The sequence below is a fragment of the Lepeophtheirus salmonis genome, chromosome 1, assembly GCF_016086655.4.
Source record: "Lepeophtheirus salmonis chromosome 1, UVic_Lsal_1.4, whole genome shotgun sequence".
NCBI classification, from domain to species: domain Eukaryota; kingdom Metazoa; phylum Arthropoda; class Copepoda; order Siphonostomatoida; family Caligidae; genus Lepeophtheirus; species Lepeophtheirus salmonis.
In genome coordinates this window covers 36,945,900-36,961,731 of record NC_052131.2, presented here as the reverse complement: position 1 = coordinate 36,961,731, position 15,832 = coordinate 36,945,900, and the positions used below count along the sequence as shown (strand labels likewise).

At 34.4% G+C, this 15,832-nt stretch overlaps 2 protein-coding genes across 3 annotated transcripts; both read left to right on the top strand.

The window, feature by feature from the left end:
• Window positions 1–7,512: 7,512 nt before the first annotated feature.
• drn (doctor no) lies at window positions 7,513–11,920 on the top strand. 2 transcript variants are annotated; one of them, XM_040721918.2, is made up of 4 exons: window positions 7,513–8,529; window positions 8,869–9,273; window positions 9,720–9,891; window positions 10,506–11,920. In XM_040721918.2, exons 2-4 carry the CDS (start codon window positions 8,881–8,883, stop codon window positions 10,652–10,654), a joined length of 714 nt encoding a protein of 237 aa, XP_040577852.1. In that variant the 5' UTR covers window positions 7,513–8,529; window positions 8,869–8,880; the 3' UTR covers window positions 10,655–11,920. The 2 variants fall into 2 exon arrangements, with proteins under 2 accessions (XP_040577852.1, XP_040577848.1); XM_040721914.2 differs by having other exon boundaries at window positions 7,519–8,544.
• Window positions 11,921–12,462: 542 nt separating this feature from the next.
• Window positions 12,463–13,906, top strand: LOC121126604 (uncharacterized). Its single transcript, XM_040721900.2, has 2 exons — window positions 12,463–12,724; window positions 12,817–13,906. The coding sequence occupies exons 1-2, from the start codon at window positions 12,554–12,556 to the stop codon at window positions 13,660–13,662; spliced, it is 1,017 nt and encodes a 338-aa protein (XP_040577834.1). The 5' UTR covers window positions 12,463–12,553; the 3' UTR covers window positions 13,663–13,906.
• Window positions 13,907–15,832: the final 1,926 nt, after the last annotated feature.

Genomic DNA, 15,832 nt, shown 5'->3' with positions numbered 1-15,832 from the left:
GGCAATATCTCCTTTGCCCATTTAGAGAGCACCAATGGAAAAAGTATAACATAATTACTGCTAGAGATCAAATATTATTATGTGTAACAACAAGGATAGAGGCAAATGTAGTGTAATACATGTATTATTACTACGTATTTACAGATAACGAGGGAAAAGTGTGTAATTGTATCCCAAATGTTTTGCTCTTGATGAGGAGAACAACATAGGCAGCATAACATAATATTAACTCATCGTTCCACAGCTAGCTCCACGTAATTATCCTTCCTTCTAGAACGACAAACACATCGCTCCAGTTTTGTTTTTCTTCAAAAAACTGCATTTTCGAAGAATTACAAACAAGAGTTAAAGAAGGCCAAATAATCTAATATAAAGTGACGTAATTAAAAGAAGAGGATGATGGATTTATTACTACGTTTCCTTTACATAGGTATATAGATAGTCTATGTACCTACTCTAAGAAAGGATTGTTGTCAAAGCTTCAACAATGACGTCACTATGTTAAGGGATGATGATAAGGGTTGCAATTAGTGTTGGATCAGCCTTATCGAGTTTCCCCCACCCCCCACCCCTTTAAGTCTTTTTTTATCAGTCTGATCTTTTTTACCAATCAACGGTCTTTCAGTACTATGGTCCTAACTATCTTTTTATTTTCTTCACTCATAGCTAGGATTAAAAAATATGAAAACCAAGAAAAAATAAGGCATGATAGCTTGAACTAAAAGACTATAGGCAAAGAGTGGGCACTTAAGGCAAGGAAGGTAGGGTTTAGTAGTTCTCAATTATGATTGCCTTAAAATTAGAAGCTGCTACATGTTCCTCCAGCTAGGCACGCAGCCAGTGTGGGGGTTGGGGGGAGTACCTAGTAAAAAGAGAAGAATAAGGACGACTACTTCCGGAACATATTCTTGCCTGCGTTTTAAATTAAACTGTTTATTTTTCCCTTGGCCGCTCTTCCCCTAGAGTCATTCAGCTTGAACCAAGGTTATACCATAACGAGTGTACGACTGATGTTCGACTTCCACGCCGCTTTTAATATTGACGTCAAAGTAAATGAGTGGTTGTGTGTTTTGTCAAAATCCCTTGTTCCCGCCCAGCAGTCGGTACGATACATTCAATTGAAAATTCTAGTAACAGTGACGTCATTCACTATGAGTGGTTGCGTGTTTTTGTTTTTTTAGTTTTTTTAGACCGATAAAACTCTAGTTGCAATACGTTCTACAAAGCAAAAGAATATAAGATAATAAATATATTTATGTTATATGTCAGTATAATGTATATATTACGGCCACAGTAAGGACTTTTAAACTTGGAGAAGGACTATTCAAGGGCGTTATTACATAAATGATGTAAAGTAAGGTGGCAGACATGTTGGGATCATTGTTGGAGAGCATGTTCCCCTCCTCTAACGGCCCCGTGGATGTATATAAATAGAATGTATCGTAGTAGGGGTAAGATTAGGATTTTTAAACTTGGAGAACCATTCAAGGGCGTAGCTTTATATATGCTGTAAAATGGGGAGATACATTTTGGAGTTACTGAAAATCTGAGGGAGGGCATGTTCTATCCCTCGTCGTTATTTTTATTGTATTCCATTAAAAAGAAAAAGGGGAAAATAGGCTCAAAATCAGTTGCTATTGTGAGCCATGGAATTCTAAATACATGAAAGTCTATCAAATCCCTTTCCCCTTTGTTAGTAATTCTTGGGAAATAAACACATTCAAGGATATCCGCTGTAGGAGAATAGTTTTTTTGTTTAAAATTTTAGAAAATTTAAATAATTTTTTTTTATATATAATTGTTAAGATAAAAATCTGTAATAAAAAACTTGAGTAAGACCAACAACTATTCTAATTTATTACTGTTCACACAAAATAAAAAATGACTCATATGGGAAAAAGGAATCACTAAAGATATCTAAAGTGATTATTATTTTCCACTAGATAACTACTATTCAACAATTATTGAAAATTTTTCACAGCTAGCTTAATAAGAGCTAATTCAACCAATCAACCTTCAAAACAGCTGACATCAAAATACAATATATATTTTTGTATAAGTGAGGTACCGTTGTGCTTCGCCTCCTATTGGAACCTCTGATAATGTAATATCAAAGGGCTACTCAACTGCTGTTTCAAATCCAGACCTCCTGAGTGTTGTAGTCTGGGTGCCCAGACCTATACATACGAGGGTCTTTTCAAAAGTCTGAGATTGGTCCATTTAATTCTGTTTGACATTCGTTTGAATCGAGGAATCAGCCGGAAAGATGATGGTGACTTCTTTTTTTTTTTTTGATTCGAAAGAAATAATACTCATCGACTATCTGGAAAAGGTAAAACTAACACAAGTTTGTATATTATTGATCGTTATTGGACAGTTTGAAAACGAAGCTGCATGGAAATCGCTCACGATAGACCCACAAAAAGTCCTTATTCATCCCAACAATGCACCAGTTCAAAACTCAGCAGTTGTGGTTGCAAAATTAATGGAAATAGGGTTTCAACTCGAGATGCTCAAAGCACTAGCAATCTCACGCACCTTCAGCCTTATGTTATCCATCACCTAATCATAGATTTTAGCAATGATTTCTGTTGTAGTAACCTCAACAGGACGTCCAAAACGTTGAGCATCACTTGTGTCCATATGACCACTCTGAAAATTTTGAAACCACTTATAAACTGTTCCAATCAAAGATGCAGAGGCCCCATAATGCTTATCAAGCTTCTTTTTAGTCTCCGGAGCCGTCTTGCCTTATTTTTTGCCCTTTTTTTTTAATTACTCCACTTCCTCAACTCAAACGAATGCCAAACGGAAAGAAATAAACCGATCTGGCTAAAGGTTGGTGAGTGTTCTTACAAGAGATACTACTAGATAAACATAACGTCAATAAGCACCACTAATGCCCTCTCATGGACTGTTCAAACGACTATCGTACATGCAAACTTGTCTATTTGGGGATTTACTTATAATAATGGAGTATCCCGGTATATGGAGAATGTTTATCTTCTGGTACAACCTGTCTGTAGATACTAGTATCACGGAAAAACTCAATCAGATTTTAAACGATAATGTTGACTGACAATATTATGAAATCCAAAAATATCCAAGCTCAATGCAAAGTCAGGTTTGACAAGATATAGAGTACCCTAATGGCTATTCCTGTACATCAAACAGGGTCCATAAGGTATTATAAAATTTACACATTTTACGAAGAACTTCTTATACAATATAGATTTTATTTGCTGTTAAATGAGTAATAGTTGCTGTGAGCTGGAACATAACCTCCCGGGGAGCCTTCATTTTTTAATCTTTTTTTTTTACGATAACGCTTTCCATAATAAACACACAACAAGTGTTTTTAAAACAATCATTTGAATTAATTAGACACAAAGAGTTAAAAAAATGCAAACGAACAAAACAAAAATTATTGGATCTTATTTGAGTATGCGATTTAGTCCATTTTTGATTGATGATGACCTCATTCACAATCTATTCTGAATTATATTTCAATCAAGTGATAATAGCGTAATCGAATGTAGCTAATTTAAGATTTACATACCGAGTGGTCAATTAAAATCTGAACACTTTGAATTTTAAAATTCAGCAAGACATAATTCATCAATTAAAAATAAAATTTCAACAAAATTAATACTATAAATAGATGTGTATCTGAGCTCTCTTAATCATTAATTTAGCCGCCCTTAGCGGTAATTATGGCTTCCAGACGGTAGTGGAAGGCCTGGCACCTACTGTGGATGTAGTCATCTGTCATTTCGTCCGAGTGCTGGCCGACAGTCACTTTTACCCCTCGAAATACATACAAAAGTTGTAGTCGAAGTGTTGGCAACAGGGATGTAGAGGGCCAAATTTGTCAAAAAAAAAAAGAGTTCAAAAGAGTCTTGCAACGGATGAAAGGATTTTCTTTCATTGCTGTTTTCAAAGGTGGCCTCTACATACTCACAAGGCTCTTTTCAACCACTTTTTTGATAGCTCTCTGGACATTCTGGTGTGAAACCTCGATATCTCTTGCATGTACCCTCATGGACTTGATGGGATTGGGCTGTGCCGCTTTTTTTAACTCCTTCGGGCCCAGTTTGGCCTTTTGACAAAACACTTCTTCCTCTCCAATATTTCGTTCTTGCTGACAGCGTAGACGGTGTCCCAGAGACGCCCGTCTGCTTGGAGTGTGCGAATGGAAATTCGTCTTTCAAGTTCAATTCTCATTTTCTAGATGTATACGTAAGCCAGAGAACTCAGGTTTGTTTTGTTTTGTAACTAATTGTTTATGCTTTAGTATATCTAAATATGTATCACTCAGCCTTCATTAATTGTTGAATAAATAGATATTCATATTTCAATGGACCACCCGGTATATTCATACATACAAATTTGGGACAACTCGTATAAATGTAAAAGTGGAACAGAGATGGTGAAATTTGTTTTTGGTATATGAATTTGAGTCTCCTCTAATTAGGCTCATGTGAAATCCTTTCCACAATCAATTAAATTAGCCCATTTTAAACCTACTCATCATTTGTATGGTTTACTTTGATTTTTGGGGGGAAAAGGAACCCACGACAAACAGTAAACAGAACCATTAATCTTTTTGAGCACCAATATTTTGACCTCTGATCCTTAAGCCAGGTAGAAACAAGGGTAACATAAAATAAAGCGAATAATTACAATACTAAATTGGACTTCAATCTATGTGATTTTTATTATACAGTCTAGTGGTACACATATTATTATTATTTTTTTTTTCAAGAATAAAAATTTAAACTAGAGGTTTTGCGAGGACATTTATTTAACAAGATTAACTGGAAATAATGCTCGGCAGAACTTTTATTCAATATATGAGCCCTCAGTTCTAATTATTGCCTCAATAAGAGGCCTAAATCCCCTTGCAGGGCTAGACTATGTAGTCAAACTCGAGCTTGGCCCACTCTTTTCTTGATGGAAGCCTCTGGCCGAATGGAGCACTTTCTTATGCATAAGTTCGATAAATGCATCTGCATTGAGCCACTCCTTCCTCTCCACAAAAATCGGATGGTGGACTTCGTCTAAGATGGCCACTGGATTTTTGTTCTGAGATCTGAAGCTGAGACATTGTCTGGATGTTTGGTTGTGATGTAGGGGCTGTTCTGCTTAGTCAAGGGTGAAATTTGTTTTATCAGAAAATGATATAACTTTGCCCAAATTTTTGTTGGCCTTGAGAAAATTTATAATCTTTTTTGCACTTTCCAAACCGTCTCAGCTTGCTTTGTTCAGAGATCAGATGTATTATTGTCTTCCTTCGTTATTTTTCACCAATATCATTCGGGATTGAAAATAATAAAATGTGTACCACTCGATAAGATCAACCCTTTATGGATATGTGCTATTAAGTATTATTATGAATTAAAAATGTACAAGGTTAAGCCGGAACTGTAGTATAGAGAAAAAATTTAATTTATTTATTGATAGTTTAGTCCTTTTTGTAGCTATCATTAGACTCATATATCCTTTCTCTTATTAGTACAGAAAGAGCAGTAGAAAAAAATAAAGTAGATTTTTGAATTTCCTGTCCAATATTAATCATGATAAGGTAAAATATGTTTATGTATTAATAGCTGTTTATGGTGTTGAATACTTATATTATTCCATCACAGAATAGCGTCTTAATCATTTCCTTCACCTCAAACTCCTTCTCCGCCTCTTCCTTTGTGTATGGATATACATACAATCATTAAAAATATTATAATCATTAATTGAGTTTGAGTCATTTGCCACAAGTTATTTTATGCATGTGTCTTCAAATGGAAAATGATGTCGTTCGTTTATTAACCAAGAGTGTAGGTCAAATTTCCAATTGAAGAAAAAAGACCAACACTCTATTTTTAACTGTATACATTCCATATCCCACTACTCTAGTTCGTCTTAGTATTATAACTAGAAAGAGCGAAAGAAAGGCGGAAAAAAGAGTTTTTAAAAATATAATATTTTGTGCTTGTATGAAGAAAAAAAAAAGTTACTTATATGCAATTATGTGAATGTAGCTCAGGCAGAACCGTTGGTTCTTCTTCTAAACACGTGTCCAATATGTTTAGATCTATGTATAAGAAATCAATCTATGGATGTTTAAGTAAAGTTAATATACGATTCTAATTTATAGGGATAATATGTATTCACATCTCTCATATGAATAAAAGAAAGACTAATTAATTGAAACAAAGTCTTTTCAGGATTCTCAACTATTTATGTACTAATTATGTACATAATTGTAGATATGATCCTTTCAAAATGAACTTAATACATTGCTTTTTATTGAGTTGTTGAATACATTTATGACTGAATATAATGTAAATTTGAGTAATTGAAGTGCTCTTCATTATTACATAAAAATAAATAATTTTTCACCTTACATTGACTTGATGGAAGAAACATCTGCACAATACGTCTATTCAACTACAAAATAGAATTACACTCCTAAAGAGTGCAGTGTTGATTATTTGTCAATTTAGTTAAGTCGTCAAAGATGTAAATCCCGATCCGTTTTTTTACATATTAAGTAGATTAATAAGCAGCTCTTCATTTTATCTCAAAAATAAATAATTATCATTTGACATGAACCTGTTTCGGAGGAACAAAGATTATACCTACTAGCAAACATTAAATAATTATTATTTATGTATATATAATATACGTAAGTTTGAAGATCCCATAATGGACGAAGGGATCCATTTTTTTTTTTTTTAATTATCAAAATTGATTCATTTTAGAACTTGGAATGAAGAGTAAAGAATGTAAAATTCTTACATATTGAGTATTTGACAGATTTGCAGCTTTTTCTATCCTGGCTATAACTTGTTATGTGATTTAAAAACATCATTTGCCCTGAATCAAGGGATTGAAGTCACATCTGCCTTATGTTACATACTTTGTTATGTATGGCATAAATGACTTTATGTACGAGAATATATTGAAGGATAGACTTGAAGTATTTAGCTCTTTTACAATACACACATACCTACGTATTGTACGAAAAGTTTTAAGTTTGAGTAACTGTTTATGATGTATTTTGGTTATTTAATGTTGGGGGGCTTTTTTTTCTGAATTCAGTCATGAAGCATAATAAAAAAGTAGGTATACCATGATTTAAAAGATTTTTACTAGAAATCACAATTCTTCAATTATAAGCAACTCGCTTATGTAATATTTAATAATAATCATGACACGTAACAGTGAGAAACAAAGAATTAGATACAGGAGACCCTTCAAGACACGGATTCATACTTGTATTATCTGTTTGAGACGTTCTCTAAAGTATAATCCTTTTACTAATGAACAGGGATTCTTTTTTGCTTGCATGGTCAACTCAGTCACCTACGTATTGTACGTGGTTGTTCCCTTTAACTATATTTTTGTACGCCTCTCTCACCTAGTAATAATAGCTACCTAGAGGAGGAAAAAAAAAAAAACAAATTCCCTTCATTTGAATGTTTGCTTATGAAAACAAAAATATATATTATCTACGAGTACATTGTACTGTATAATATTGTAGTGTTTGCAATGAAAATAAATTTGTTTTATAGTAAGAAAAACAATTTATGATCGAACAAAGTAACTTTGACGCCATTTACTTCGCATTGCCTTAGTTATCACTTAGTTATGTCTTGGTTTCGTTTCTTGTATCATAAAAAATGAATCCATTTTCAAAAACCTTCGAAAAGAGGCAATACACACATTCGTAGTCTATTCAACTACGCCATTCCTCATGGGTTTTTTTTTTATAAATATGTAAAGAAATGGACAGACGTGGCCCTACTCGGATGTAAGGCGCAAAATGACTGTTATTCTTGTTCTTTGTTCCACCTTATGACAAAGAAACATCGCCATGATTAGAGCATAAACGAGGATTTCTTCAAAGTTAAATATGGAGATTGGAATGATTTCGTGTTTTTTTATTTATTGAATCATTATTCATCCCATGTATTTCCTTTTCTCTACGAAAAAAGAACTTTTAAATAATAGCCTCCTTGCCTTAGGGGGGGTGGTAAATAATCGAACTCTAAAAAAACAAGATGGAGTCCGTTGATGAGGCAGGGTAGGGCCAAAGTTGGCGTAGAAGTAAAGAGAGTCTGGAATTTAAAAAGAAAGAAACAAGGGAAGGAGGGAGGGAGGCAGAGATGGATCGAAATGTATGTAGTAATAAAAGAAGGAGCGTTGCCGCGTGAAGCCAGCCCACGCTGGGCGAGCCAAGAACAAAAACTCTTCTTTTTCTTTTATGCTAACTCACTTCTTTTTTTTATTTGATCCTCTCAGTTAAACAAAGTCTCTCTACACATTCGTTGTCTCCTTCCCCTTCTTCTAGTGATTTCTTCTTTTTTTCTTCCTTTTTTTTCTTTTTTTTTACTTCTTGAGAGTTAAAAGTCCAAAAATTGTTTGACTGTGTGTTAAGTGTCGGATATTATTATTGCGTGTAGAGAAGAGGACGCATCTCTAGCCCTATTTATATTAGTGGAAGAGGAAGAAGAAGAAGTGCTTACTAGAGTGAGTGATTGTGAGGTAAGTGAGATATGTCTGTCCACTACAGACGCCCAAGGTCAGGTTGGAAGTTGAGACTGAGGATGGACTCGTGGAAAAGGGATAAAGAGGATGAAAGACCTACCTACCTGGGTCCAACTTTGTTCTGTCCACTCTGATTTCTCCTCTTTGAAAGCGTCCCTCTTGGCCCTCAGGGACCTTGTAAAGAAAAGGGGAAGAGTGAATCATGTCCATGTTGAGTCTCCCAACCTGAACCAGAAGTCTGACCTATTTGAGATTTCCAAACTACTCTCCTGAGCTCGTATTGAAGACTCGATTAATTGCCTTTTATTTTTTGCTTGTCAGATTGCTACAACCATGGATCAAGAGTCGAATCAAATGGAACAGCATCCTGTCCGTTGTCGAAACGGGTGTGGATTTTACTCCAACGCGGGAACAGATGGCCTTTGCTCAGTCTGCTACAAAGAATTGATCAAAAAGAAGCAACAGCCTCCCACAGGAATGCCTGTTTCTTTAGCACCAGCTCCAGGAGCTATGGCCTCTTTATCCATAGATGAATCTAGTCGTCAACAGCAAATTAATATTAACAAGTCCAGTAGCAGCAGCAGCAGCAGCAGCAGTCCTTCTCCTCCTATAGTTTCCTCATCTTCTAATTCTACACCCACAAGCACATCATCCACCTCTTCTTCAACTACATCCTTGTTGGAAACTGCTTCCCCTACTATTTTAATCCCCTCACAGACTGAAAAGGTACATATATCCACTTTGACTACTATCTAGACGCAAAGGAAACGAATCAAAAGTGACAAAAAAATGAGGATATCAATTTAAATCTCGTTAACGTGTTGTTCTTTCTAAATTTAAATTATACTAGTTGTGTTAAAATTCTCTGTGAACATCTTTTACATCCTGTCTATTCATGGAGTCTCAGAAAGGCTCCCACAAATCCCGAAAGAGAAGGAGGAGCCTCTCTTCCAGTTCGGAAGAGGCAAAAAAAAACCTTCGTTAAATGATAAATCTCCGGAATCGGAAGTGCAGTTGAATCAAGAACAAGAATCTCTAGACTCGCATGTAAATCCACGTTTCCACGACTTGTTGATTATCCATCGCCTTATTTGTCACTTTTAATGTTTAATTAATTACTCATGTGTGAATGTTTTACTCTTTTTATTGAATGCATCCCTTTTCCTTTTTAGAGACCAGATGGTGAAACTGAGTCCCTTAATAATGCTACTACCGAATGTCTTGCTGGAGGAACTCTAGCGGCCACACCTAACGTACCCACCGATTCTGCCGATCAAACCCAAAAAGAGGGTAAGAAGAAGAAGAATCGGTGTCAAACCTGCAAAAAGAAGGTTGGGTTAACAGGTAATATTGCCATCCATCATTTTGTTTTGTTTTTTATATTGTTTATCTGAATGGATTATGAAAGTTTCTTCCTGTATAAAACTAATTGTTTTATCTTGTCATCAAAATCAAACATTTGAGTACATACAAATATTTTTTTTTCTCCTTGAGATTATGCATTTCAAGTTGTTTAATTAAATAAACTGGTTCATAGGAAGTAATTTATTTATTATTACTATTTGTTTATTTTGAAAAGTACCTTTGTGCGCTATTTTCTTTTAGAAAGTCTACAAAGTCGGAGAAAGCATTATTTCTCTTTCTTTCTTTTTTAGAAATGAAAAAAATAAATATATTTTTTATCATTCAAATAATAGTGTGCTGTTTCCTACCTACCATGGAAAATATGAGATATATTATCCTTAAAGGAATTTGTATCAATCTTAATTCCTGTAGATGACGACTTATTGCAAAACTTATGCAGAGAAATCTTTTAATTAAATAAGAATAGAAAGGATGTTTAGGAGTCATAGAGTATTAAATAGAAAGGATGAATATCATAATATATGTAATAATACTTTCCTTACTGCGTCTGATTTCACTCTACATATACTAAGAATGTCTCATTTTATTTACAGGATTCGAATGTAGATGCGGTGGATTATTTTGTTCTATTCATCGTTATAGTGATAAGCACGATTGTAATTTCGACTATAAGGAATTGGGTGCAGAAGAAATTCGTAAAAGCAATCCTGTTATAGTAGCCAAGAAAGTAACGAAAATTTAAAGTCTTTGAAAATGATATATCTAAGAAACAAAAAATTCATTAGAAGGAATAAGGCCGAAGAAATAATAATAATAATAAAAAATGAAGAGGAAAAAGAATTATAATACATATACTATTACTATTTTTCGAGATAAAACTATATTGGACTCTATATAAGTCGTCCGTTTTCTATTTCCACCCATAAATACCTTCCGGCGTCAGATTTTTTTTTTTTTTTTTTTTTTCAATTCTACATTTCTTCTTTCTATTCTTATTTAACACTAATTTTTAAAACCTATTATTTCCGACTAGATGGCTTAAATATATATTTTTTCCATGAATCTGACTTTGTTTCAAATCCATCCTCCTTCTCTCTCTCCGCCCCCCAATTACCCTGACAAAATAATATATATATATATAAATAAGTAGTTAAATTGATTATATTTTTTTCTTTGTGTATTTACCTAAGTGCAACCACCTCTACAAATAGAGACGAGAGATTAAACCCACGTTTTTGTTTAAGTGCCTAGACTGATTATTTTCTGTTTCTTTTCTACAAAGATAAACGCAGCACCCTCCTTCCCCCTCCTTCACTTTAGGTTCCCACATTTCTTTTTATTTTCTCTCGTTGATTGTGTGTTATTTTTCTTTCAATATTAGCACGCCGGAATAAAAACCAAAAAAAAAAAAAATATAATAAAATATAATATAATAGTTTTCGGGTTTTTTTTCTTCTTCTTCGAATATGTCAATTTAGTTCTATTTTGTTATACATACATTTTAAATAGTATTTCTCATGATAAAGACAAAGAAGACGAAACACTTGGAATATTTTTGCACCCAATAATGCTTGTGTATATTGTAGAGTTTGACATGGTTTATAATATTAAAAGAAGGAACGGCACATCTCAATAGCCCTTCTCAATGAGGGCACTTTGTGGTGTTTCTGTATGCTTGTAAATTATTTCATCTCAACTTGATATATTTGAGTCCCTCATAATCTACTTCTTATGTATATAACGTACAACGCTTATTACTACTTTGTTGGGGGGAAAAACACGTTCGGACATTAATATGCCATGTATCAATTTTTCTTTCAGTTATATCCCACAAAGCTCAAGAGGAATTTTAAATTTCTTCTTGCATACACATACATATATATATATATACTATACATTTCTTTTTCTTGTCTTTTTTTCAAAAAAATAAGATAGTTCAAATTAGCGAATTTTTAATATAAATATATTTTTTGGCTTTTTAAAAGTTGATTGTTAAGTGTGTACTCTACTATTTTGGTTTTATTTTATTAAAAAAGCAGGCATTACTCAATTATTCATCTTCAATATTATTTATTGTATGTTTCTTTAGATTGGAGTCCCTGTCTTTAAGTAGAACTTTACGAAATCGATTGCAATCATTTTAATTTCCTTATTGCAATTCCAATTTCCAGAGGCCAAAACGTGTGCGATTTCTCAATTGTTAATTTTTATGTGTGTTCGTCCTAATATTTTTCTTTGCTTATGTACTGATCAATTTTTAATATATATGATGGTATTGTTATGTCTACCCAAAATATCGATCTTTATTTACACCCGTTCCGCTGTTAAGATTATTATCAGATTACCAGCTGATCAAGAAAGGGGAAGTTAGGAAGGAAAGGACTGGGGTGTAGAAAGTAGATGGAACTGCATCATTCAACAGGGTGTGTTTTCTTTGTTCTAAACTTGTTATAAATGAAAATACGTACTTATGAATTAGTCATTTATGCCTTCACATAATATGTGTAAATTTATCGCCTATGTACTCCCTTATCTTTGTCGCCGCAATGATTCACATTCTTGCTACATAACGCTGTTATCTTATCTTGAAACACAAACAAACTTATATATTCTTATATATGTGATCCAGCTTTGGAAGTTTATGCCCCTTAGTTTCCGTCGCGTTGAGGTTCAATATTCCCAGGGAGACAACATGTATTTCTTCTTCATTGTAGTGAGTTTGCTTATAAGCTCAACTACTAGCTCTAATGTAGAATGGTCCACAATATCTGGCGAGCATTGTATCGATCGTTGCGCCTATAGGGGCGATGGGGTAATACAAAAGAATTATTTAATTTAAGTCTTCTTTCATTACATTCAAGCCCTTCTCTCCACCCTATTTTTTCTTCTCGTTTTTCTATGTAGAATGATTTTTATTGGTGCTATGTTACGGATTTATCACAGAATCGATTGGCTAGTGCACTTAAGGTTGGTGGACTTATTGATGAGCGTTTCAAATGGGACTATTGTGTCCCCACTACGAACATGGACAAAGACACTGTTTCTGCATACACTGCTCTCTACCCTAAAACAGAATGTACCTCTCCCTGCAAGAGGTCTTCCTTTGGTCCTCGGACTATGTGTTATATAGAAGAAACCGATAATCCAGATGTAGAGAATCACCCAGAGAACGGTCCCTGGTTTTATTGCTCAGAAAGGATCCCAGTGTTAAGAGAACAAATATCTTCGAGACATCGTTTTTGGTGTGTTGATTCCTGCAGAAAGGAGAGACGAGAATATTATTGGTGTAATACACTTGCTGGAAATGATTTTTGTTCTCCTGAAGATGGGTTAACCTACAAAGGAGAGGATTGCACAAGTCCTTGCAAAGAGCACACAGAAGAAGGTGAAACCTATAACGCTTGCTATACTAGTGTGGACAACTCCACATGGGATTACTGTGGAGTACATGATACATTGATAAAGGAAGTAGAATTCACTGTCGATAGTCAAATATGTGGGGATATTTGCTACGACGAAAACGACTATAAGATCTGCCACTTTATGGAATGGAACTTTAATCAAACAAGTCAAGTAGCGCATATGGAGAAGAACTGGAATTATTGTGAAGGGAGCAAAATGCCCGCGGAGAAAACTTGGATCATTGTGATTGTCACAGCTGTGTCTATTGCAGTCATCGTTGCTATTGTGATCGGCGTGTGTATTTGTAGACAGAAACGAGGATTCCGTCCTGTTCCTACACATGGTTGATTACATTAATGTACAAGAATAATATACAAACCTTGTTCATATCACTCACTCATTTATATAATAGCGCGTATTAGGGGCTAAAACATAAAACACTCGATTTCTTGATATTAAGTACAATGTATTTCCTTTTAAATGCAATTTATATGTATGTATACTTATTTGCAGAACTATCTCTTGTACTACTCAACAGAAAGAAAGACTAAAATGCATTATACACAATTTTTAATAAATATTGAGGAAGTTCCATGTTCAATTATTTATAGCTAGTTATTAATAAAACGCTAAGGAAGAAGGGATATAACATGAATCATGATATATATCATATTATACATAGTTAGTACGGACGACTTTATCTACAAAATCAAAGTACATAGTATGTGATTCTAGCAAAAAAATCATCCCGATTACAGACTTCCTTTCCTTTACTCTTCTCTATGATTCTCATTGAATTAAATTTGGAGATTCAAAAGGTATTATTATATAGAAGCAAAACAAGGAGTACGGGCGGGGAAGGGCACTGAATAATGTACTTTGTCAGATTCTTCAACCTTTTTTTGAGTGCTTCAAAAAAAAAAAATGCTTTAAAGAAGAAGAAGAAGCATTCTATAAGGAAAGAAAGAGAGAGAAAAAGAGGAGCCATAGTACTTGAAGGGATTGGTTGGATTGTTCCTTGCTTCCCTGGCCATGTTGTTGCAAGAGTAGAGAAAAGTGTTGTTCTTGGCTTAGGGCTTAACTGCATATACTTATGTACGTCCATACAATATTATCAACTCATACTTTGTACATAATTTCAATATAATATAACTTGAAATACAAGTAACTAACGATGCATGCACCTTCTTTAGCAGTAACTTGTACGTTTTCCCAAATTTTAATTTCATTTATTCAATATTTCTTCCTTAGTGACTACTTAGGTATATATATATATTATATAGTCTACCTATTTAGTTCTCCTTCTCATGCTGCTAACAAAGATTTTAGGCACAAAATGTAAGTAGTAGACCCCACCTCCTTAATGCTCATAATATGCTCTAGTAGATTTTGAGAGAGAACATATTATATTTATGTAATATGTTCAAACTACAATCATAAGTAGTCTTCTAGCTTCGTTCATTTGAATGACCGTCTTTGAACTAATGTCACCCACCCACCCTAAGCAGCTTTCTGACAGGAGTTCTTTTGTTTTTGTTGTTTATATTATTTGCCTGTTATTTTTTCCTTTCTTGAATACTATATACTAGCTATATTATAACTACAGGTAAGGAGTTAGAGGCGAGACCCTGAGACAAAGAGTTTTTTTTTTGGATTTTCCCCCTCTCTTTCGTCCCATAAAAATACAATCCTCTGTAATCTTAGAAATAATTCCTCATTTTGCGCAATCTCTCGACTCTTCCTATGACGTTATATAACAATAGTTCTAGAATTGAATCAAACAACAATTTCACACTCGTGATTATTTTTAACTAACTAAACGTTTTTCCAATACAGGGTAACCTATAAGTCTTAAGGACAACTTCAACAGCCAAGAAAGTACACAAATATTTATTTTCTCGAAATACTTTTTACAACATTGCAATCAACGTGCAATTTCCTTCAAAATGAGTGGCAGTTAATTCCACCAGGGCACTATTTGCGGGAATTAAAACTCTCAGACGCTTCGGAACTGCTTTAAACGCTGTATAGATGGTCTCTTCCGACAAGTTGTTCGATGCCGAGATTATTGTGCCCATCAAGTCATCGACGCTGTGGTTGGAAGTCACACTAACCTCCTTCTCCAGAATGGACTATATGGTTAAGACCTTGAGATCTGAGGAAGAAGGGGCCATATGGCCTTGCTCCAAAAGTGCGCGAAAGTGGTTTAGCACCACTCTTGTACAGGCTTTGAAGTATGTGAAGATACTCAAAACTCAGAACATCACCGAGGCTGAAATTTTGCCCTTTAACACTCGTCCATAAGAATGTCATCGATGATCCATCCCAGCACCCGATCTTTTGGCTGTTGTAAGCCAACTCCACGGTTAAGATTTTCGAGTCAGTCCAAACGATTGAAACGTGTGTACAATAATTTAGGAATTTCAGAAGCACCTTCGCCCGGATCAGCTTAAAGTCCATTGTGGCCTCACTGAGAAGCTGCCGCTTTTGTAGACAATACAGCTTCAATTTTCAGACC